This window comes from Heterodontus francisci, chromosome 14 (genome assembly GCF_036365525.1).
Source record: "Heterodontus francisci isolate sHetFra1 chromosome 14, sHetFra1.hap1, whole genome shotgun sequence".
Taxonomy (NCBI): domain Eukaryota; kingdom Metazoa; phylum Chordata; class Chondrichthyes; order Heterodontiformes; family Heterodontidae; genus Heterodontus; species Heterodontus francisci.
This window is the reverse complement of record NC_090384.1, coordinates 70813350-70836788: the sequence shown is the minus strand read 5'-3', so window position 1 is coordinate 70836788 and position 23439 is coordinate 70813350. Positions and strand designations below refer to the sequence as shown.

General features: G+C 42.1%; 1 protein-coding gene across 3 annotated transcripts in view; it reads left to right on the top strand.

Moving 5' to 3' along the window:
* abtb2b (ankyrin repeat and BTB (POZ) domain containing 2b) overlaps positions 1-23439 on the top strand; it is a 304666-nt gene that overhangs the window by 235360 nt on the left and 45867 nt on the right. For all 3 annotated transcript variants that reach the window (XM_068046432.1, XM_068046433.1, XM_068046431.1), the window contains 2 exons: positions 9007-9159; positions 10603-10768. In XM_068046432.1, the coding sequence (XP_067902533.1) occupies positions 9007-9159; positions 10603-10768 (319 nt within the window). The remainder of the gene's footprint in view (positions 1-9006; positions 9160-10602; positions 10769-23439) is intronic.

The following is a 23439-nucleotide window of genomic DNA, read 5'->3' as shown; positions in this document are numbered from 1 at the left end:
CACCACAAGGTATAGTTTATGGTACTTGTGAGGCTCCACATGGTAAGTTATCAATCTGGGCCACACATGGAATGGATACCAACTGGTTTCTGATCGACAGAGAAAAAAGAGTGAATCTGTCCAAAATTATGTGCATTCAACAATCAATTGTTCAGCAACATTTGTGAAGTCATGAATTCAAAGTCAGAAAATGGCAAGATAAATTGTAATTAAGGGAGGGAGACCTCTTCACAGGCACTGTAGTGAATATCAGACAAACTGCTACCTGGTACAGTTAATGCTATGCCAGTGGTTTTCTTCAAGAGACAAATTGACAGTTTATGGCACTAAAAAATGCATGGTCATGTCTAGCAATTCTGTGTACTGAAAGAGTAAGATGTGCAACCAGTGCAAAGGGAGCAAAGATTGGGAAAGCAAAGAGCCAGAATCAGTGAATTACCCTTTAGCGAGCTGAAATATTTGTACTCATCTCATGTTTTAGTCTCATTTGATGCAAAAATATTTAGATAGTACAATTCTGCAGTATGGACCCTGGATTTTCTTTTTTCCTTGTGTCCCCATTTGGAATGGGAGCAAGGGAATCTCCATTGGCAAAGGAGCTCTTGATACCACAGGCTTATTTTTTGATTCAGTATTTTCAAATTAGATATTTGCCCTCATATTTCTGAAATTTTTATTAATATTTTGCAAAAATAAATTGGGGATCAATTTTTTGTATTCTTTAAGTTTAAATTGTTTTCATAATACCTTGAATACAGAGATTTATGGTTGAGGTATTGCAAGGTGAATGGAAGCATGATTGGGAGATCAGAATATTGCCACAGACCTTGGTATGACATTGGTCTCAGCTTGCTCTGGGTGAGTATGGAGTCAGTTCCAAGGACAACTACAGCAAATCTGCAGCACAGAGACAGTACTGCCAGTGGTTGATCAGATTACCATTTTTCCCGACTGTCATGCCTAAGACTCATTCCTGGCCAGCACTGCAATATCAGTTTATTTGCTAACTGCACTTGTATCAGATCGGTGATTGTTACATCATTCTGGATGGCCAGCACCTTCATCTCCATTCACAGCCACATAATGTGTGAGAGCTTGGCATGGAAAGGCAGTAAATGTTAGTGGTTAGAATGCAGCACTGTTGGCATGGATCAGATCATATATCTGTTACTGCTGGATAATCTTACTTCAACAGATTCTTTAAAGCGTGGTGTCTTCTCTTGCATTTGTTGCCCTGTCCTGCATATAGTGTAAACAGTGTTGAGCCTGTCTGGCACTTCCTTCCTAGCATGATGCAATGCTGTTCACCTGGGAGGATGTCCTGAAGTCCAAACATGACAGCTCTCTTCACACACTCCTCATCCCACAGTGCATTCAGGTTAACATCTGTCAAACAAGGAGTCAAGGGCTGTCCTGCTGCATCATTTGTCCACAGACTGATTGTACTTTTTTGTTGGGTTTACCATCCTTTCATTCTCAACCATCCCTTCTTTCTCCTTATACAGCAAAGGCTGTACAATTTTTACAATCAATCAAAGGCTCTAATGCTTTCTATTTCTTACCTTTAAATGGGTCGCATTATCTTGCTACCTGTGCAAGGCTCAAGTTGTACAGATAGCATATGGTAATGATATTCATCAGCTGGCCTCTCAACATCTAATGAGACCAGCATATCATGCTGCTGGGGTACAAATTAGGCCTTGCACTGTGGTCCAGGCAGCATTACTTCCCTGTTAAAACTGCTGTTCCTCTCAACTACCCTTATTGTAAAACTGGTCTGGAATGGAAACATTCTAAAACACTGAGAGAGAACTTTCACAGGATTCTCCTGAGCTTTGCAGAAGGTTGCTCGAAATCATGGAGAAACACCATGAGCCCTTCCAATTTCTCTTCTCCTTTCTTTCTCTTTCACCTTAGAACGCCCATGGAAACTTCAGGTGTCTTTCTGTCTCTGGGAAAGTGTATGATCTTTTCAATGAAGGAGAATTTGATTCTCGTGATGGTCAGAGTGCAGATAACATGGAAACTTAGTTGATGAAAGGAAACAAGTGAGCTATGCAAGTATGTTGGAGACCAGCAGATCAAGAGATGGGATTGCACAAAGAACTTTGTTGTGAAATAAGGAGGGTTGTACAGGAACAAATGCAGTTGTTACGGGTGACTTTGGTTTACCAGGAATAGATTGGGAAATCCATATAAGGTTCAGTAGGAGTGAAACATGACCCTGAACACAATATTGAATTTTTACATGGAACAATTAGTCAAGGAAACTACATACCTAGTTGATAACATCTCAGTTACGAGAAGAGCCTGTGACTGTTTAATATGAAGAAGAGAAGACTTAAGAAAGATATCATTCAAATACTCTTAAGGAAACAGATAAATTGAACCTTGATAATATGTTCGAGATTGCCACAAACTCTTCAAGTTAGAAGAGGGAAGGTGCACAGATAGTTTGGATTTAACTACTTTATGTGGAGGATAGTGAATATGTGGAACGGATTGCCCAGTGTAGAAGGAAGAATCGGATAGATACCTGAGGGTGTCGGCAATTGAGAGGTATTAGTTTTAGGACTAAGTACATAAAATGCCTAATCTTTTGTGGACCTGTACTGTCCTGTGTTCATAAAAGCTCTGATGCATAGCTGCATTCAGAAATGTAGGAACTGTAGTAAAAAGTTAGTGGTGAAAGCTGATAAAATCAGTCGGGCCCTAATCACAACCTCCCACAGTAAAGCTCCAATTGAAATTGCTTAAACGTTGTGTGATAGAAACCACACCTGCCAAATGGAAACATATTAATTTTGTCACATGGAACACTATTTGAATGCTTACTGGACATTGAAAATAACTTGTTTAAAAATACCACAGAGCAGTGGCTGAAAACATGGCTGCATATTTGCATTCTGAGAGACAGTACACAGAGAGACAATGAAAGTGCTCCTTGAACCAATAAGCCTGATGGGTTTTGTCAATAGTGATGATCAAAAGGCATTTTGCATCATTGAATGTGTAAGAGCCAGAAGCCAGAATTCCACGCCCCCACCCCCCCCCCCCCCCCCACCCCCCACCCCACTGAGTGTGTCTGGTAAGCTTTGAAGAATCAACAAAACTCGCAGGCGATGCTGTCTCGAACAAAGAACTAGTCACATGACTAACCTGCTGGCCAACCTGGGAATTGATTGAATTGTGCATCACAGTAAAGTTTTGGAGACAGACTGCTTTTGAAGACCAAAGAGAAGCAAGGTCTCTCTCTCTCTCTCTTTCACACACACAAAGTTCCAGGGACCTACACAGGTAACTTAAACCTCAAAACGGAAGACCCCTGCAGCCTTCTGGTACCAAGGAAACAAGTTTGGATGTGTGCATGGGCCCAAATGAGAACTGCAAGACTTAACTTCAATCAAAGACTTTACATCCAACCCAAAACCAGTAACTCTGAATTCCATCTATTACTTCAAACCTTCCCCCCTTTAATTCTTTCTTCTCCTCTGTATCTATTTGTGTGTGTGTTTATCACGTATGCATGCTAGCGTGGTTGTGTCATGTATTTTGAGTAGTTTTAACTGAGTTAGAGTTTTAAGGTTAATAAACTTATACCTTTCTTTTTTAAACCTAAGAAAACCTGTCTGGTTGATTCCTTTACAGTTACAATTAGAGAGCAGTGACCACTGAGGGGAAGCTAAAACGCTGTGTACTAAAAGTTAAACCCTGCTACGACCAAACCAGGAAAGTGGCGAGAGGGGAGCCTGCGACACCTTCCTCACCCAGTCATAACAGTTGAAAAAATTCAAAAAATCAGAGTTGTCATATTAGGAAAAGAAGTAGTCTGGAGAGCATATATAATCACAATAATTTTATGGTTTAAATTATGTGCCAACCATTCAGCCTCATTCTCGCAGTTTAAATGATGTGATTGAGACCCTATACCCCAAGACTTGTGGCAGATTCCCATCCATTATTTATTCTTTAAGAGTTTGAAAACATGCGGTCACTCATAACAAATGAGTTAATGTATTTGTGTGACATTTCTCTTTCCTATTTCAACAAGGATAACCTATTTACTTTAAATATCAGGTTTCCTGACTAACATTAATCCCTTAAGGAACATCATCAAAAAACAGATTCATTCTGATCATTCATTCCATTTGCTGTTTGTGGGGATCTTGCTGCCTGAAAATTGGTTGACACATTTGCTACAGAACAATAGTGACTTACACTTCAAAAGTAATGGCTTGGCTAGGTAATACTTCAGGACATGCTAAGGATGTGAAAGGTGATATATAAATTAATGCACTTAAGGGGAAGCTGATGAGTTTAAGGGGAAGCTAGATATGTACATGAAGGAGAAAGGAATAGAAGGATATACTGATAGGCTTAGATGAAGTAGGGTGGGAGGAGGCTTGTCTGGTGTTTAACCACCGTCATAAACCATTTGAGCTCAATGGCCTGTTTTTGTGTAAAATCTATGTCGTTATATGTAAATGCAAGTTCTTTCCTTCTTAACAGACAGACACTTTACATACGAATGCTTTCACACAGTAATTCCTGCTGTCAAACTGCATGGTTCTAATCGCCCAATAACATGCAAAATGTACTAGTTCTCAGTTCCGAATCAGTAAAACCTCTTTTGTACTTTCATTATATCTGTCTGATTGTTTGTATGTCCAAATAATAAAAAAATTGTTCAGCTCTTAAAGCTATCAACTCTCATTACTGCGTGTCTTTTATTTCTACATCATCCTTCTTGATTCAGTCAAGTCACAGAAATCTTGTTGCTCACAAAAAGTGACACTCGCCTTTCATTATAATGAACAGTGTGACCATTTCCTGAAATGATCTGTGTATTTTTAGACAGTCTCTTTTTGTGTCATTGGTTTGCTAATATCCTCTTTTATTCTTTATTGAATGGAAATGCACGCGCCAGCTGCCAAACTTTACCTCTTCCTTGGGGAAACCCATTTAAAGATTTCACAATGGATTTCATTCTAAACATAGAAAACAATTCAATCTGTCTCTTTAACCAAGGAGCACAAACAGTAGATGCTGCCAAGGGAGACATTTGACTGCTGCAGTTTCCTGGTAATATTGTTCATAGAATCATTATCCACCTCTGTTACCCATGAAAAAGCCTCCATGGAATTCATGAGAATGCTGGTAACTCCTTTGAGAATACAAACATATTGTTAAATATTTGGAAAACATAATGGTTTGATTAAGTCAAAGATGATGTGGGAATGCAGCAGGTGGTATTACTTCGTTATTGATGAAGAAAGTTATTTCAGAATAAATAAAATCCGAAAATGCTGGAAATGTACAGAAGGTGATCAGCATCTTGAAAATGAAAAGACAGATTAACATTTTGAGTGGAGAACTATTGGCAAAGCTCAGTTCTGATGAATGTTCTACACCCACAACATTTACCCATCTTTTCTGAGTACAGAAGATGATGCGGTTTCAGGGTATGTCCAGAATTTTGTGGTTTTATTTCTGGTTCCAGCATTTTTTATAAAGTACTTAAGATAATTGTGAACACATATGTACATGCAAGCCTAATAAAAATATATTTCACAGTTTTTGATTTTCCCTAAATATTTTGTCGGAACAATAATTCTACACATCACTGTACCTCATCAGAGAAACAAAATATGACACAGGTTGAATAGCTCTCTTGTGATGTCCTCAGGACTGGAGTGAGGCTTAGCCGAGTTTGTTATAACAAATGTGGCATTGATTGCGAGACTGAGACTACAGGCTGCTGAACACAAAGGCTTCTTCTTTATTCTGTCTTACTTTCATTTTCCCTTTGCTAGCATGTTTGTTCTACAGCAGCCTCAAGTGTACATAATGCACGATGCAATTGCAATTCCAAAACATTACAATGTAGCATCTCTGTTTATTGGGAATTGGGCAGTACTTGGCTGTGGTGCCAAAAATGATGTCATAAGTAAGGAGAATCACACAAATTGATCAAGAAAGTTTCTAGTGAGTGAAAGCACAATGTGAACAGACTTTACTTACTTATGATAATCTGCTTCTCCTTCATCTACTGCTGGATTAATTGCAGTGGAAAGTTGGATGTGGTCCTCCATATCAGGTGATTTTTTGCACAACATGATATAGTGAGCAACAGATGGCCAACAGTGAGTAATAGACTGTAATATAGAAGAGGTATGGATGACATCATGTGAGAGAGATACTCAAGAACTCGCTAACTGATGCCCAATTCTTACAATCTTCCAGTGTTGCTTATTTTTTATGGTATGTATATAGTCTCCATTTTATTTTTGTGTTGCCTGTTTGAATGTTGAAACTGGAGTTCTTTTTCCAGTACCACCATTTTTTCTTTGATAATTGATGTCATGGTGGTTGCAGAGGTTTATTGTGCAGCTTCACAGGACCTGACAGGAGCAGAGGCAGACGGGGATGATGGGAGGTATTATGTTAGAACATAAGAACATAAAAAATAGGAGCAGGTGTAGGCCTTTCAACCTTTTGAGCTTGCTCTGCCAATCAGTAAGATTATGATTGATCTTCTACGTTATCTTCAACTTTCCACAATATCTCCATGTCTCTTGATTCCTTTAGTATCGAAATATCTATTAATCTCTGCCTTATGTGTCAACTGTGGCTCAGTGGATAGTACTCTTGCCTTCTGCGTCTGAAAATTGTGGGTTCAAGTTCTGCTCCAGGACTTGAGCACAGAAAGCAAAGCTGACACTCCAGTGCATTACTGCAGGAGTGCTGAACTGTTTGAGGTGCCATTTTTCAGATGAGACACCAAATCAAAGCCCTTTCTACTCTCTCAGGTGGATTTCAAAGAAGAGCAGGGGAGGTGCCCTGGCCAATACTTATCCCTCAATCAACATCACAAAAACAGATTATCTGGTCATTATCACATTACTGTTTGTGGGAGTTTGCTGTGTGCAAATTAGCTGCTTTGTTTCCTACATTGCAACAGTGACTATACTTCATTGGCTGTGCTTTGGGATGTCTTGTGGTCGTGAAAGATGCTATATAAATGAAAATCTTTCTGTTTTGAGTGTACTTAAAGATTGAACATCCACAGCTCTCTGGGCTCGAAAATTCCAAAGATTTATAACCCTTTGAGTGGCTCACCCCTTAGTCTGAGACTGTGACCCCTAGTTCTAGACAGTCCAGTCAGGAGCAACATCCTTGCAGAATCTACTCTGTCAAGCCCTTAAAAATGTTATATGTTTCAATAAAATTATCTCTCATTCTTCTAAACTTGAGGGAATATAGGCCCAGTCTACTTGATTTCTCCTCATTCCACAAATATGTGATCAGTAGTGAAACTTTAAGTTTCTACAGTGAGACTGATTGGATACCTCATGAGCTAATAGTGTTGTGTATTGTAGTTGGCCTCAATACTACTGATCACATTTCATTGCTTGCCAATGTATTATTAGTACTACAAGATTGGAACATGAGTTTTGACAAAATTTATGCTTTTATAAAATAGTTCATTATTAATCAGATATTTTGATATTTTGTGCTAATGCATAAAGTGATATTCAAAGACTATACTGGCCTTAGGTGCTCCCTTCCTGCAAAAAACTGAAAGCCGTTTTCCCAATCAGTCCTGAGAAATATTTTGTACAGAATACTCGTGAGAAACTAGCTAACAGTCCACGGACTAAAGAGTACCTTCTACTTATCCATTACACAGCAAATCTTTTTTTAACAGCAAAAAAAAAATGCTAGAAACAAATAGCAAGTAAAAAGCAGATAATTTCACATTTCAAGCGTACAGTCCTTCATCAGAACTAAAAAATAAAAGATGAACAAATATTTTAATCAAATCAGAACAATGGTCATGATAAATGGGAAGATAAAGCTGGGAGGATTTGGTGGAATGACACATAACGTGCTGAAAAGTAAAACATGAGATTGGTAGATTACTGAAACAATCTTTATACAAACCTTGCAGAATATGCCTTAGCTATTCACATGTTCTTTTTTTCTTTACTTTCTTTCCATTGTTTGATCTCAGTCATCGATTATTCTTGTGTTTTATTTTTCAGCATAATACAGGTCATTCCAACGAGGGTTTCCCTTATTTTTCTCCTCACCCAACCCTTAGTACTGATTCTATTAAAATGCTTGGCCATTTTCATTTCTTTGGTTCTGACAGAGAACTGTGCGTAAAGCGTTAACTTCTTTGTTCTCTCTGCAGATACTAATTGGCCTGCAGTGTGTTTCCAGCATGTTCTGACTTTGTTTTAGATTGTCAACATTTGTATTTTTATTTGCTTTTTGATAGTTTTATTTTTGTTTCCACTGATTTTACTAACTTACCGGTAATACAAGGAAGATTATGATTCACGAATTTATTGTGTTGTTTAGAACATCATTGGTTTGTCTGATAGATCTACAAAAAAAGTGCTGTTGCACATTGCAGTGTAGTTACTTTTTATACTGAAGCTTTACACTTTGCGCTCCCTATTCAAATACTGGAACAATTCATTCATACTTGCATCAAAGATTGGGTTCCAATCAACTTTGATGGTGAAATATGAAGAAAGGCTGTAGAAAGTTGCACTCTTTTAACTTTGAAGAGAAGTAACTGAGAGGAACCTTATACAGGTATAAAACATAGTAAATGAGGTAGAAACGCCAAATACAGAACACCAGTTCAAGTCAGAACAAGGGGGAACAGGTTGGCAAATGGGAAATTTACAATTTAGTATGAAGTCATTTTCCAAAACTATTTTTCCATACAATTTACTCTCTTGTATATCTCCATTTGAATCTGAAAACCCAAGTTTCTCCAATTGCTGTTCATACCTCTGACGCTAGAGATCAGCCTCATAATCCTTCTCGGAACATGAATATCTCCCTTCCATCTCATGACCAAAACTGGGCACAATACTCCTCTATGGCCTGAGCGATACATTATACAGTTTGAGGGTGACTTTTGTTATTGCTTAAAATGGTTTCACTGCAGTTTAGTATTCAGCATTTCTCTTTTTTGATTTCCATCAGGCCGTTCATGTTGCTGCCTCCACTAATGGAGTGGATGAGAGTAGCCATAACACACGCTGAGCATCGCCGCAGTTTAACTGTCGACAGTGACGATGTGAGACAAACAGCTCGTTTGCTGCTACCAGGGCTGGATTGTGAACCACGGCAACTGAAGTATGTGTGATTCTTTTAAAAAGCTAGTCTGTCATATGAGCTGAGATGTAGGGGAAGAGGCATCCTCCTTTTGCACATTCAGAGTGTATTTAGGTAGTAGAGCAATGCAGTTAGATGCCAAGGTACTGGGGAGATGAATATACACTCTTTGGGTCACAAATATGGACTAAGATATTCAAGTCAGCAGGATGACCTGAATGATCTTTTCCCATTCCTACTTTCTTATAAGCTTAGGAATTGCAGTGTGATTTTACTGTTAAAATGGTTAAAATTTCAGATGGACATGTTAAATGTTCATGCATTAACATTGCACAATATAAGTTCTGGATTATAGTAGGTTGTAGTCCTGAATAACTACTAAAAAAGCAAAACAGTAATACTGTTCCTCATTATAGTTGTCCCTGCAGTCATAAATTTATACTTTATTTTAATGTGCTTTACCAAATTCAGTCAAAGAAGAAGCAAAAATTAATACATTTTGGGAGAATTTCCTCTGGTTGCTTTGTGTTAGCAACCTTTAAATATAATGGGAAAATTGCCAATGTTGCTTTTTATACTTTATGTTGTATATAAAAACCAGTCACCTACATAGTTTAAGAAGCTTAGGGTATCAGAATCTGTGTATTTAGTAAATTTGACTTTGATTTCCATGCTCAGTGTGACACAAGCTGGACTCCATTCTAGACTTTAGAAATCTGACTTTGAATCATAGCCTCAGCTGGTATTTGTCTCTTCATGTTTCCCACATTGTCTGCTGCTAATGACCAGGGGTGGCACTAAGCTGGATCACTAACAGAACGAAGGATAGGAGATTGTGGGTGAGTGCAACCTGGGGTCCCAGTTCCCCTCCATCCTGTCACTGATTGTACAGCACCTGTAGCATAGACTGTGAAAGTGTTCATATTCTTTGCTATAGCGGAGAGTTTCATAAACCAGCAAAATAAAAACAGAGAGAAGAAAAATATATAGAAATTCATTGAAGTTTCCCCAATGGCTCAGTTGATTAAAGCAGTAAATAACTGAGCCTTACAGATCAGGAAGATCCCAAATTATGTGCTGAGTTAAGCTAACTTCATGTCATGCTAATACAATGAGCAGCATCCCTGAAATAAGGAGAGAAAAGTCTGTTTTCTGCTGCTGGCAGTTATATTTATGTGCCTGCTAGGCAAGGACAAGATTCAGCTTCGCCTGGTAGAGATGCCTTTCGAAACTCACTGTACGGGAACACATGTGGAAAATAACCATTTGGGCAAGTTACCAGAGTAACTCACCATAAAACTGGAATTCTGCCAAATCATACTGCAGAAAGAGATCAGCATCTTCAGGAAAACAGAAAGGAAGGGGAGAAAATGCAAATGATAAAGAATTCCAGTTTTTATTTTTAGTTGTTTGAATTAGGCCCTACTGGCAGTCCATACAAATATATGTATTACTTTTGCTTAGAACTGAAGACTGCTTCAGTTCATTTCGTAGACTGGATGCAAAAGCTGCTACTGCCAAGTTTCAGCAAGACCTTGGATTCCGCATGTTAAGCTGTGGCAGAACAGATCTGGTGAATCAGGCCATAGAACTCTTAGGACTCGATGGCGTCAACACCATGGATAACCAGGTAAAAGTTGTTTCTTTTCAGATTTTCACTTACTTTACACGGGGACTTCTGTAAGAATTCTAACCAAAAATATAAAGTCAGTTCATAACAAATTTATTCTGTGTCACATTCCTGTTGGAGTATCTTTCAACACTCTTTAAGAAAAAATATCTGAATGTGCTTGAACAAAAAGAAAAAAGGACTTGCATTTATATAGTGCCTTTCACAACCTCGGGATGTCCCATACTGCTTTACAGCTAATGAAGTAGATTTGAAGTGTAATCACAGTTGTAATACAGGAAGCGTGGCAGCCAATTTGTGCACAACAAGCTCCCACAAAACCACATTGTGATAGTGATCAGATAATCTGTTTTAGTGATGTTGATTGAGGGATAAATATTGACCAGAGCACTGGTTTATCTGAAAGACAGTACCTCCAACAGTGTAGCACTCCCTCAGTTCTGCACTGGGGTGTCAACCTTGCTCTTTTTGCTCAAGTTTCTGGAGTGGGTCTTGAACTCTCAACGTCTGACTCAAAGATGAGAGTGCTCGCAACTGAAGCACAGCTGACACAGATGAGGAGCAAACCTCTGCAAACAATCTATCTTCAGCCAGAGAAGCCTTTGCACTATAGCTGGAGCTATAGCCTAGGAAAGCAGTCTGATTTGCATACAGATTACTTATTTAGTGATTAGTCCTGCTTGAATGTTGTGAGCTTGGAGTCTTGGAAAGGACTGTTGCCTCATTGGCCAAGAAATTTGAAACAGAATGCCAAAAGCTAATAGTTATCTTAAGATGTAGCAACTTAAAGGAAAGGGCTGATTTAAGTTTTATAGGGCTGATTTTACAACTGCGCACAAAGAAATGCACACAACGTGAATCTGGGTTTTGGGCCACATTCTTAATGTTAAAGAAAGTCATATCAGAGTTAAGAGGGCATTCATGTATTTGAGTTAAAAAATGTCAACACTAAGACATATACCTCACAGATCATATTTTTTCCTGTGTATTCCATACTGTTTCAGAAGGTGGGCATCAAAAGGAAAGTGAGTAGGGCCGGAATTTTACACTACCCCAATGAGCGGGCTGGTGGCAGGGTGGGTGGCTTAAAATGGAACGGGAGGCACCGGGAGACCTTCCCGACCCACTCCCGCCTCAGCCGCCACTTTCCACAAGGCGGCGGTGGTGAAAAACATCTCCCCTTCCCCCACCCCAGGCCAATCAACGTCCTTAAGTGGCCACTTAAGGGACTTTGCCCAACTCCACACTGATTTTATGCATGGCAAGCGGGTGTCCTGGAGCTGGGAGAAGACGCCTAACAAAACCAGGCAGCTTCTCAGCATCCCAGGGTGGCCCTCATGATCGGGCACTCTGCGCCCGATGGAGGGCCGCCCCCGCTACCTCAACAATCCCCAAGACTCAACATGCCTCCCTCCCCCCAAATGACCACCCTTGCCTCACCGGGGCTCGACCGATTACCCCCGGCAAGGCAACCAAAACTTACCTTCCTTCCCAGCTCCCAGGTATCTTGTCTTCATGCTGGGCTGCAGTCCCAGCAGTGGCCTCAACTCCCAGTGATGCTGCTGGGACTAAGAGTTGTCGGTCCGCTGATTGGCCGGCATCTCTATTAGGCGGGACTTCCTACCTCATGCGAGCGGAAGTCCCAGCTCACACCAATTGAAGCCCGGGGACCTGCAAAATATGGGTCAAATCCCCAGGCGAGGCGGAAGTGGGTTTGCCACTGAGTTTTCAGTCAGTGGCCGGCTCCCGTCCGCCTAGGGTAAAATTCCGGCCCAGGTTAATCAAAACAGATAAAGCGAAGTTACTTATCATGGATACTTTGTCATGAAATACAATTTACAAGCAGTGCTTTAATGTGGATTTTGGGGCCAGTATTCCAACTTTAGTATGATATCTATTAAACAGTAGGAATGTTGTACCCAGTAATTGTACTGCACACTTCACTGCCATTGGTGTTCTTACGCAATACTTTGCATTTAACAGAACATTATTACTCGGCAGGAATAGTTACCAGGATAGCGGTTCTTTTTCTGGAGAAGATCCACTCTTAGAAGAGAATTCCAAAAGGATATGGAAAAATGTCCTACCTACTTAGGATTTCATGTTAGAAACAAATCCTTCGGAATTAGGCACTTTGAATTTTGAACAGATGACCTCCTCCATTGAAATAGCAAGCAAAGGAATTTCATAAAAGTATGTTAGGAACAGGAGTAGGCCATTCAGCCCATTGAGTCTGCTCTGCCATTCAATATGATCATGGCTGATCATCCACTTCAATGCCATTTTCCCACACTATCCCCATATCCCTTTATGTCATTGGTATTTAGAAATCTGTTAATCTCTATTTCAAACATACTCGATGACTGAGCTTCCACAGCCGTCTGGGGTAGAGAATTCCAAATATTCACAACCCTCTGAGTAAAGAAATTTCTCCTCGTCTCAGTTCTAAGTGGCTTCCCCCTTATTTTGAAATTGTGACCCCTGGTTCTAGACTGCCCAACCAGGGGAAACATCTCACCTGCATCTACCCTGTCTATCCCTTTAAGTATTTTGTAGGTTTCAATGAGATCATCTCTCATTCTTCGAAACTCAAGAGAATGCAGGCCCAGTTTCCCCGATCTCTCTTCATAGGACAGTCCCACCATCCCAGGAACAAGTCTGGTGAACCTTCGTTGCACTCCCTCTATGGCAATGATATCCTTCCGAAGGTAAGCGGACCAAAACTGCACACAGTACTGCAGGTGCGGTCTAACCAAGATTCTATACAATTGAAGCAAGACTTCATTACTCCTGTACTCAAATCCACTTGTGATAAAGGCTAACATACCATTAGCCTTCTTAATTGCTTGCTGCACCTGCATGTTAGTTTTCAGTGATTTATTGATGAGGCCACCCAGGTCCCTTTGTACATCTACACTTTCTAATGTCTTACCATTTAAGAAATACTCAGCACATCTATTCCTCCTACCAAAATGGATAACCTCACATTTTTCCACATTATATTCCATCCGTTCTTGCCCACTCACTAAGTCTGTCCAAATCCCCTTGAAGCCGCTTTGCATCTTCCTCACAACACACATTCCCACCTAGTTATGTGTCATCTGTAAATTTGGAAATATTACATTTGGTCCCCACATCCAAATCATTGATATATATTGTGAACAGCTGGGACCCAACTACTGATCCTTGTGGTACCCCACTAGTCACAGCCTGCCAATGCGAGAAGGACTTGTTTATTTCTACTCTCTGTTTTCTGCCTGTTAACCAATCCTTAATCCATGCCGGTATATTACCTCCTATCCCATGTGCTGTAATTTTGCTAAGTAACCTCCTGTGGGGGACTTTATCCAAAGCCTTCTGAAAATCCAGTATACATCGTCCACTGACTCCCCTTTATCAATTCTGTTAGTAACATCCTCAAAAAACTCCAAAAGGTTCATCAAACATGATTTCCCATTCATAAATCCATGTTAACTATGCCCAGTCAGATCATTATTATCCAAGTGTCCATTCATCACATTCTTTAGAATAGATTCTAACATTTTCCCTACTAGTGATGCAAGGCTAACAGGTCTGTAATTCCCTGTTTTCTCTTTCCCTCCCTTCTTAAATAGTGGGGTGACATTTGCTACCTTCCAATCTGCAGGAATCGTTGCAGGATCTACGGAATTTTGGAAGATGATCACCAATGCATCCACTATCTCCATAGCTACCTCTTTCAACACTCTGGCATGTAGAATATCAGGTCCCAGGGACTTAGCAACCTTCAGCCCCATTAATTTCCCCAATACAACCTCTTACTAATACTAATTTCCTTCAATTCCTCACTTTCCTTAGTCCCTAGGATCTCTAATTTTGGAAGATTTTTTTGTATCTTCCTCAGTGAAGACAGACACATAGTAATCATTTAGCTTCTCTGCCATTTCTCTGTTTCCCCATTATAAATTCTCCTGACTCTGCCTGTAATGGACCCACGTTTGTCTTAACCAAACATTACCTTTTTACGTTCCTATAGAAACTTTTATAGTCCGTTTTATGTTTTTTGCTAGTTTACATTCATATTCTATTCTCCCTTTCTTTATCGGTTTCTTCGTCCTCCTTTGCTATATTCTAAAATCCTCCCAATCCTCAGGTTTACTACTATTTCTGGCACCTTTATAGGCCTTTTCTTTTAATCATATACAATCTTTAACTTCCTTTGTTAGCCACGGTTGACTGTCTTTACTTTTGGGGTTTTTGTGCCTTGAAGGAATGTATAGTTGCTGTAAACTATGTAATAATTCTTTGAAGACTATCCATTGTCTATGCGCTGTCATACCTTTTAATGTATTTTCCCAATCCACCTCAGCCAATTTGCCCCTCATACCTTCATAATTTCCTTTGCTCAAACTTATCACCCTGGCTTCAGATTGAACTACCTCACTTTCAAACATCATGTAAAATTCTACCATATTATGGTCATTCATCCCTAAAGGTTCTTTTCCAACAAGATTATTAATTAGTCCTTTCTCATTATATAATACTAGATCTAAAATAGCCTGTTCTCTAGTCAGCTCCTCAACATATTGCTCTGGAAATCCATCCCTAACACACTCCAGAAACCCGTTCTCCACAGCATGAGTGCTCACTAGGTTTACCCAGTCTATGTGCAGATTGAAGTCACCCATAAGTACTGTATTACCCATGCTACATGCTTCTCTAATCTCCTGATTAATACCATGCCTCACACCAGCACTGCTGTTTTGTGGCCTATAAACAACTCCTACCAATGTTTGCTGCCCAAGCTGTTTATTATCTCCACCCAAACAGATTCCACATTTTGTTCTTCTGATCTGAGAACCTATGATGTTCCTATACTAATATTCACCAAGCTGAATTTCAAAACAGAAGTGCCTTCTCTAATGGCTTGACAACTTGTTTTCACCAGTAAAATCTGTTCGTCACAAGGTACAGATTCTTTTTGGTGCACATTTCCACAGGTGCTGACTACCCTCTTTGTCTAACTAGCCATTCTTAGTGTGTGAGTTTAGACAACAAGAGCTTGCATTTCTGTGGCCCCTTTAACATAGTAAAACATCCCAGGAAGCTTCACATGCGTATTATCGCACAAAATTTGATATCTAAGGTATTAGAACAGGTAAATAAAAACTTGGCCAAAGGGATAGGTTTTAGGCAATGTCTTAAAGGAGGAAAGTGAGGTAGAGAAATCAAAAAGTTGACAGAGGTATTTCCAGAGCTTAGGGCCGAGACAGTTGAAAGCACGGCTGTCAATGGTGGGGTGAAGGAAATTGTACCCTGTTCAAAAGGTCTGAATTGGAGGATTGCAGAGAGTGTTGGCAGGCTTTTCAACCTTAGGGCCATCACAGTTGAATTAGACTGTGTCCTGACGTGGCATTCTAGGAGTGAGGATACTAAATGATTTCTCATCTAGGAGCATTGAGGCTAATTGTAACTTCCCTACTATTTGCTTTTCTCAGCATTCCTGCATTTCAAATATCCTGTATGTCTTGAACAAAATTACTATGTAAATCACAGTGCTCAGCCATGGCTCAGTTGGTAGCACATTTGCCTCTAAATCACAAGCTTTAGGATTCAAGTCCCACTCTGGAGCATTGAGCTCCAGAAAAAACTAGATTGAAACTACAATGCAGTACTGAGGGAGTGCTGCACTGTCGGAGATGCCATCTTTTGAGTGAAACGTTAAACTAAGGCCCTGTCTGTTCGCTCAGATAGACAAATTTCCCCATCCTCAATGATGGGGGAGCCCAACACATCAGGGCTGCAGCATTCACAACCAGAAGTTCGGAGTGAATGATCCATCTCGTCCTCCTCCTGAGGTCCCCAGCATCATAGATGCCAGTCTTCAGACAATTTGATTTACTCCATGTGAGATCAAGAAACAGTTGAAAACACTGGATACTGCAAAGGCTATGGATCTTGACAACATCTCAGCTGTAGTACTGAAGACCTGTGCTACAGAACTAGCTGTGCCACTAGCCAAGCTGTTCCAGTACAGCTACAACACTGGCATCTACCTGTCAATGTGGAAAATTGCCCAGTTATGTCCTATCCACAAAAAGCAGGACAAATCCAATCCAGCCAGTTACTGCCCCATCAGTCTACTCTCAATCATCAGCAAAGTGATAGAAGGTGTCGTCGACAGTGCTATCAAGCACCACTTTAACAACAATAACCTTCTCACCGACGCTCAGTTTGGGTTCCACCAGTGCCACTGGACTCCTGATGTCAATACAGCCTTGATCCAAACATGCTCAAGAGAGCTGAACTCAAGAGGTGAGGGGAGAGTGATTGTTCTTGATATCAAAGCAGCAGTTGATTGATATTACATCAAGGAGCCCTAGCTAAATTGAAGTCAGTGGGAATCAGAGGAAAAACTCTCCACTGGTTAGAGTTATACCTAGCACAAAGAAAGATTGTTGGAGGCCAATCATCTCAGCCCAGGACTTTGCTGCAGGAGTTCGTCAAGGTGGTATTTTTAACCCAAACATCTTCAGCTGCTTCATCAATAACCTTCCCTCCATCATAAGGTCAGAAGTGGAGATGTTCGCTGATTGTACGATATTCAGTAGCATTTGCGACTCCTCAGTTATTGAGGTAGTACGTGCCCATATGCAGCAAGACCTGGACAGCATTCAGGCTTGGGCTGATAAGTGGCAAGTAACATTCACACCACACAAGTGCCAGGCAATGCCAATCTCCAACAAGAGAGAATCTAACCATCTTCCCTTGACAGTCAGTAGCATTACCATCACTGAATCCCCCACTATCAACATCCTGGGGGTTACCATTGACCAGAAACTGAACTGGAGCAGCCACATAAATACTGTGGCTACAGGTCAGAGGCTGCGAATTCTGTGGCAAATAACCCACTTCCTGACTCCCCAAAGCCTGTCCAGCATCTACAAGGCACAAGTCAGGAACAAAGACAAAGAACAAAGAAAATTACAGCACAGGAACAGGCCCTTCGGCCCTCCAAGCCTGCGCCGATCCAGATCCTCTACCTAAACATGTTGCCTATTTTCTAAGGGTTTGTATCTCTTTGCTTCTTGCCCATTCATGTATCTGTCTTTCTTTCTTTCTTTCTTTTGGGCCTCCTTATCTCGAGAGACAATGGATACGCGCCTGGAGGTGGTCAGTGGTTTGTGAAGCAGCGCCTGGAGTGGCTATAAAGGCCAATTCTGGAGTGACAGGCTCTTCCACAGGTGCTGCAGAGAAATTTGTTTGTCGGGGCTGTTGCACAGTTGGCTCTCCCCTTGCGCCTCTGTCTTTTTTCCTGCCAACTACTAAGTCTCTTCGACTCGCCACAATTTAGCCCCGTCTTTATGGCTGCCCGCCAGCTCTGGCGAATGCTGGCAACAGACTCCCACGACTTGTGATTAATGTCACACGATTTCATGTCGCGTTTGCAGACGTCTTTATAGCAGAGACATGGACGGCCGGTGGGTCTGATACCAGTGGCAAGCTCGCTGTACAATGTGTCTTTGGGGATCCTGCCATCTTCCATGCGGCTCACATGGCCAAGCCATCTCAAGCGCCGCTGACTCAGTAGTGTGTATAAGCTGGGGGTGTTGGCCGCTTCAAGGACTTCTGTGTTGGAGATATAGTCCTGCCACCTGATGCCAAGTATTCTCCGAAGGCAGCGAAGATGGAATGAATTGGGACGTCGCTCTTGGCTGGCATACGTTGTCCAGGCCTCGCTGCTGTAGAGCAAGGTACTGAGGACACAGGCCTGATACACTCGGACTTTTGTGTTCCGTGTCAGTGCGCCATTTTCCCACACTCTCTTGGCCAGTCTGGACATAGCAGTGGAAGCCTTACCCATGCGCTTGTTGATTTCTGCATCTAGAGACAGGTTACTGGTGATAGTTGAGCATAGGTAGGTGAACTCTTGAACCACTTCCAGAGCGTGGTCACCAATATTGATGGATGGAGCATTTCTGACATCCTGCCCTATGATGTTCGTTTTCTTGAGGCTGATGGTTAGGCCAAATTCATTGCAGGCAGCCGCAAACCTGTCGATGAGACTCTGCAGGCACTCTTCAGTATGAGATGTTAAAGCAGCATCGTCAGCAAAGAGGAGTTCTCTGATGAGGACTTTCCGTACTTTGGACTTCGCTCTTAGACGGGCAAGGTTGAACAACCTGCCCCCTGATCTTGTGTGGAGGAAAATTCCTTCTTCAGAAGATTTGAACGCATGTGAAAGCAGCAGGGAGAAGAAAATCCCAAAAAGTGTGGGTGCGAGAACACAGCCCTGTTTCACACCACTCAGGATAGGAAAGGGCTCTTTCCTATCTGTCTAGATACATCTTAAAAGACGCTATCGTGTTCGCATCTACCACCTCCGCTGGCAACGCGTTCCAGTCACCCACCACCCTCTGCGTAAAGAACTTTCCACGCATATCCCCCCTAAACTTTTCCCCTCTCACTTTGAACTCGTGACCCCTAGTAATTGAATCCCCCACTCTGGGAAAAAGCTTCTTGCTATCCACCCTGTCTATACCTCTCATGATTTTGTACACCTCAATCAGGTCCCCCCTCAACCTCCGTCTTTCTAATGAAAATAATCCTAATCTACTCAACCTCTCTTCATAGCTAGCGCCCTCCATACCAGGCAATATCCTGGTGAACCTCCTCTGCACCCTCTCCAAAGCATCCACATCCTTTTGGTAATGTGGCGACCAGAACTGCACGCAGTATTCCAAATGTGGCCGAACCAAAGTCTTATACAACTGTAACATGACCTGCCAACTCTTGTACTCAATACCCCGTCCGATGAAGGAAAGCATGCCGTATGCCTTCTTGACCACTCTATTGACCTGCGTTGCCACCTTCAGGGAACAATGGACCTGAACACCCAAATCTCTCTGTCCATCAATTTTCCCCAGGACTTTTCCATTTACTGTATAGTTCACTCTTGAATTGGATCTTCCAAAATGCATCACCTCGCATTTGCCCTGATTGAACTCCATCTGCCATTTCTCTGCCCAACTCTCCAATCTATCTATATTCTGCTGTATTCTCTGACAGTCCCCTTCACTATCTGCTACTCCACCAATCTTAGTGTCGTCTGCAAACTTGCTAATCAGACCACCTATACTTTCCTCCAAATCATTTATGTATATCACAAACAACAGTGGTCCCAGCACGGATCCCTGTGGAACACCACTGGTCACACGTCTCCATTTTGAGAAACTCCCTTCCACTGCTACTCTCTGTCTCCTGTTGCCCAGCCAGTTCTTTATCCATCTAGCTAGTACACCCTGGATTCCATGCGACTTCACTTTCTCCATCAGCCTACCATGGGGAACCTTATCAAACGCCTTACTGAAGTCCATGTATATGACATCTACAGCCCTTCCCTCATCAATCAACTTTGTCACTTCCTCAAAGAATTCTAATAAGTTGGTAAGACATGACCTTCCCTGCACAAAACCATGTTGCCTATCACTGATAAGCCCATTTTCTTCCAAATGGGAATAGATCCTATCCCTCACTATCTTCTCCAGCAGCTTCCCTACCACTGACATCAGGCTCACCGGTCTATAATTACCTGGATTATCCCTGCTACCCTTCTCAAACAAGGGGACAACATTAGCAATTCTCCAGTCCTCCGGGACCTCACCCGTGTTTAAGGATGCTGCAAAGATATCTGTTAAGGCCCCAGCTATTTCCTCTCTCGCTTCCCTCAGTAACCTGGGATAGATCCCATCCGGACCTGGGGACTTGTCCACCTTAATGGCTTTTAGAATACCCAACACTTCCTCCCTCCTTATGCCGACTTGACCTAGAGTAATCAAACATCTGTCCCTAACCTCAACATCCGTCATGTCCCTCTCCTCGGTGAATACCGATGCAAAGTACTCGTTTAGAATCTCACCCATTTTCTCTGACTCCACGCATAACTTTCCTCCTTTGTCCTTGAGTGGGCCAATCCTTTCTCTAGTTACCCTCTTGCTCCTTATATATGAATAAAAGGCTTTGGGATTTTCCTTAACCCTGTTTGCTAAAGATATTTCATGACCCCTTTTAGCCCTCTTAATTCCACATTTCAGATTGGTCCTACATTCCCGATATTCTTCCAAAGCTTCGTCTTTCTTCAGCCGCCTAGACCTTATATATGCTTCCTTTTTCCTCTTAGCTAGTCTCACAATTTCACCTGTCATCCATGGTTCCCTAATCTTGCCATTTCTATCCCTCATTTTCACAGGAACATGTCTCTCCTGCACGCTAATCAACCTCTCTTTAAAAGCCTCCCACATATCAAATGTGGATTTACCTTCAAACAGCTGCTCCCAATCTACATTCCCCAGCTCCTGCCGAATTTTGGTATAGTTGGCCTTCCCCCAATTTAGCACTCTTCCTTTAGGAGCACTCTCGTCTTTGTCCATGAGTATTCTAAAACTTATGGAATTGTGATCACTATTCCCAAAGTAGTCCCCTACTGAAACTTCAACAACCTGGCCGGGCTCATTCCCCAACACCAGGTCCAGTATGGCCCCTTCCCGAGTTGGACTATTTACATACTGCTCTAGAAAACCCTCCTGGATGCTCCTGACAAATTCTGCTCCATCTAGACCTCTAACACTAAGTGAATCCCAGTCAATGTTGGGAAAATTAAAATCTCCTATCACCACCACCCTGTTGCTCCTACATCTTTCCATAATCTGTTTACATATTTGTACCTCTATCTCACGCTCGCTGTTGGGAGGCCTGTAGTACAGCCCCAACATTGTTACCACACCCTTCCTATTTCTGAGTTCTGCCCATATTGCCTCACAGCTCGAGTCCTCCATCGTGCCTTCCTTCAGCACAGCTGTGATATCCTCTTTGACCAGTAATGCAACTCCTCCACCCCTTTTACCTCCCTCTCTATCCCGCCTGAAGCATCGATATCCTGGGATATTTAGTTGCCAATCATGCCCTTCCCTTAACCAAGTCTCAGTAATAGCAATAACATCATACTCCCAGGTACTAATCCAAGCCCTAAGTTCATCTGCCTTACCTACTACACTTCTTGCATTAAAACAAATGCACCTCAGACCACCAGTCCCTTTGCTTTCATCATCTGCTCCCTGCCTACTCTTTCCCTTAGTCACGCTGACTTCATTATCTAGTTCCTTACAGGCTTTAGTTACTACCTCCTTACTGTCCACTGACCTCCTCATTTGGTTCCCAACCCCCTGCCACATTAGTTTAAACCCTCCCCAACAGCATTAGCAAAAACACCCCCAAGGACATTGGTTCCAGTCCGGCCCAGGTGTAGACCATCCAATTTGTAATAGTCCCATCTCCACCAGAACCGGTCCCAATGTCCCAAAAATCTGAACCCCTCCCTCCTGCACCATCTCTCAAGCCACGCATTCATCCTGACTATTCTTTCATTTCTACTCTGACTATCACGTGGCACTGGTAGCAATCCTGAGATTACTACTTCTGAGGTCCTACTTTTTAACTTGGCTCCTAACTCCCTAAATTCTGCTTGTAGGACCTCATCCCGTTTTTTACCTATATCATTGGTGCCTATGTGCACAACAACAACTGGCTGTTCACCCTCCCCCTTCAGAATGTTCTGCAGCCGATCTGAGACATCCCTGACCCGTGCACCTGGGAGGCAACATACCATTCGGGAGTCTCGTTTTCAACCACAGAACTGCCTATCTACTCCCCTTACAATCGAATCCCCTATGACTATAGCCCTTCCACTCTTTTTGCCGCCGTTCTGAACAGCCGAGCCAGCCACGGAGCCATGAACCTGGCTACTGCTGCCTTCCCCTGGTGAGCCATCTCCCTCAACAGTATCCAAAATGGTATACCTGTTGTGGAGGGAGATGACCGCAGGGGACACCTGCGCTGCCTTCCTGCTCTTTCTCTGCCTTTTGGTCACCCATTCCCTTTCTCCCTCAGCAATCCTAATCTGCGGTGTGACCAATTCGCTAAACGTGCTATCCACGACCTCTTCAGCATCGCGGATGCTCCAAAGTGAGTCCATCCGCAGCTCCAGAGCCGTCATGCGGTCTAACAAGAGCTGCAGCTGGACACACGTCCTGTACGTGAAGGAGTCAGGGACATCAGCCGTGTCCCTGAGCTCCCACATTGAGCAAGAGGAGCATAACACGGGTCTGAGATCTCCTGCCATATTTAATCTTAAACTTAATTTAGTCTGAAACTTAGAAAAAATGAAAAAGGAACGAAAAGTTTTTACCAATCACACGATTAAAAAAAAGTAGAAAAAGCCTTACCTTGTCTACACACCACCGAGTCCTTTTTTTTTTGGTTAGAGGAGGAGGGCGGGTGGGAGACACTACCCGTGTAGTTTCTCGGGTTCAGAAACGGCCCAAATATATAGGGTTTTACTTATCCAGCAGCCCCTTGGTCCGCCGAAAACAAAAGGGAATTGAGATTAAGCTGAAACTGACCTTCTCATCTGCTCACTCACTCGCACTCTCTGCTCCTGAATCAGCTGCTGCAAAGAAAGGTAAGTTATTTTAAACGGCCCAAATATATAGGGTTTTACTTACCCAGCAGCCCCTTGGTCTGCCGAAAACAAAAGGGAATTAAGTTTAAGCTGAAACTGACCTTCCCAGCTGCTCACTCGCTCGCACTCTCTGCTCCCGAATAAGCTGCTGCAATGAAAGGTAAGTTATTTTAAA